Raw genomic sequence first — 1,544 nt, 5'->3', positions numbered from 1 at the left:
ATTAAATTATAAAGCACATTAAACATCATATAGAATCTTCAATAAAAAAACAGGATTTTCATTTTGCGGACAAAAATCTAAACCCCAATTTCACTTCAACCTACATGAGACGGATAGGTAAGATTTGGAAAAAAGTTTAAAGTAAGAGCCAGCCTTTTCACTGTTACCATGAGCAGGTCTTAGTCATGTAATACAGAAAGGGGAATGATATATTAATGGAACTGTGAGGCAAAAGATGGAAAATATGAAATAAATCGTAATGAAAGGAAATAGTGATTTGAAAGAGGTGATCCACACCTGGCATAGTATTAAACATTTCTAAACTTCAAACTGTCTCTTACTTATGGCAATACAGCATTTTACCTTCTTGAGAACAGCGCTACCTTTTGAACAACATCCTTGAAGGCTTGTTTTACTTGCTGGTTCCTTAGGGTGTAAATGAAAGGGTTCAGCATAGGAGCAACTGAAGTATTGAGAATAGCTACTCCTTTGGTCAATGATGCTCTTTCTTTTGCTGAGGGGTTCACATACATAAAGATGCAGCTGCCATAGGAGATAGAAATGACAATCATATGAGAGGAACAAGTGGAAAAGGCTTTTTTTCTCTGGCTAGCAGAAGGAATTCTCAGAATTGTCCTAATGATATACATATAGGACAGAATCACTAATGCCAAAGTAAATAGCAGAGTCACCAAAGCAAAATAAAAACCGATCACCTCTAAAAACTGTGTGTCTGAGCAAGAGAGTTGTAAGAGAGGGAAAAAGTCACAGGAAAAGTGATCAATGACATTGGATCCACAGAAATCAAGCTGCAGAAGAAGCATAAGTGGTGGGAAAATGGTCAAGAATCCTCCCAGCCAAGCACAGAGGACAAGCAAGATGCAGACCTCATAGCTCATGATGGTTGTATAATGCAGGGGCTTGCAGATAGCAACATAGCGATCATAGGACATGGCTGTAAGTAGGTAAAATTCAGTTACCCCCATAAAAATGAAAAAGAACAACTGAGCTGCACAGTTGTCAAAAGAAATGGTTTTGTTTCCAGTAATAATGGTGCTCAGGAATCGAGGAATGCAAACAGTAGTGAATGAGACTTCTAGGAGAGCAAAATTCCGGAGGAAAAAATACATGGGTGTCTGCAGGTGGGGATCCACCAGTGTCAGGGTGATGATGGTCACATTTCCAATAATACTTAAAATATAGGTGATAAACAGAAAGATAAAAATCGCAACTTTCAGTCTGGGGTCATCTGAAAGCCCCAGGAGGATGAACTCTGTGATGACTGAATGGTTTTTCATTTTTGTTTCATCCTCTAACTGTAAGATCTGCTGGTGAAAATGAGAAAGGAGAATGAGGACAAGTGCAAATAAAAGATTTACCTACAACAGAACTAGCTATTAAAATTTAAAAAAACAAGAACCACCTATTACAGCAAGAATTCATTCCATAATGTAACAGACAAGTAAACATTTAGCATAAGTTTTTATCATTCTAGTGAATAAAAACCCACTACATACCAAGTAAGTCAATTCCAATTTTGGACA

At 37.3% G+C, this 1,544-nt stretch overlaps 1 protein-coding gene across 1 annotated transcript; it reads right to left on the bottom strand.

The window, feature by feature from the left end:
• Window positions 1–359: 359 nt before the first annotated feature.
• LOC114040083 (olfactory receptor 6C3) lies at window positions 360–1,316 on the bottom strand. The gene has a single exon (XM_027858074.1). It carries the CDS (start codon window positions 1,296–1,298, stop codon window positions 360–362), a length of 939 nt encoding a protein of 312 aa, XP_027713875.1. The 5' UTR covers window positions 1,299–1,316.
• Window positions 1,317–1,544: the final 228 nt, after the last annotated feature.

This window comes from Vombatus ursinus, unplaced genomic scaffold, assembly GCF_900497805.2.
Source record: "Vombatus ursinus unplaced genomic scaffold, bare-nosed wombat genome assembly UNPS02012709.1, whole genome shotgun sequence".
In the NCBI taxonomy this organism is placed as follows: Eukaryota; Metazoa; Chordata; class Mammalia; order Diprotodontia; family Vombatidae; genus Vombatus; species Vombatus ursinus.
The sequence above is the reverse complement of the archived record's forward strand: the minus strand, read 5'-3'. Positions and strand labels throughout refer to the sequence as shown.

Excerpts from the sequence above, each read along its gene's own strand:
- LOC114040083 (XM_027858074.1), bottom strand. The coding sequence starts at position 1,298 with ATGAAAAACCATTCAGTCATCACAGAGTTCATCCTCCTGGGGCTTTCA.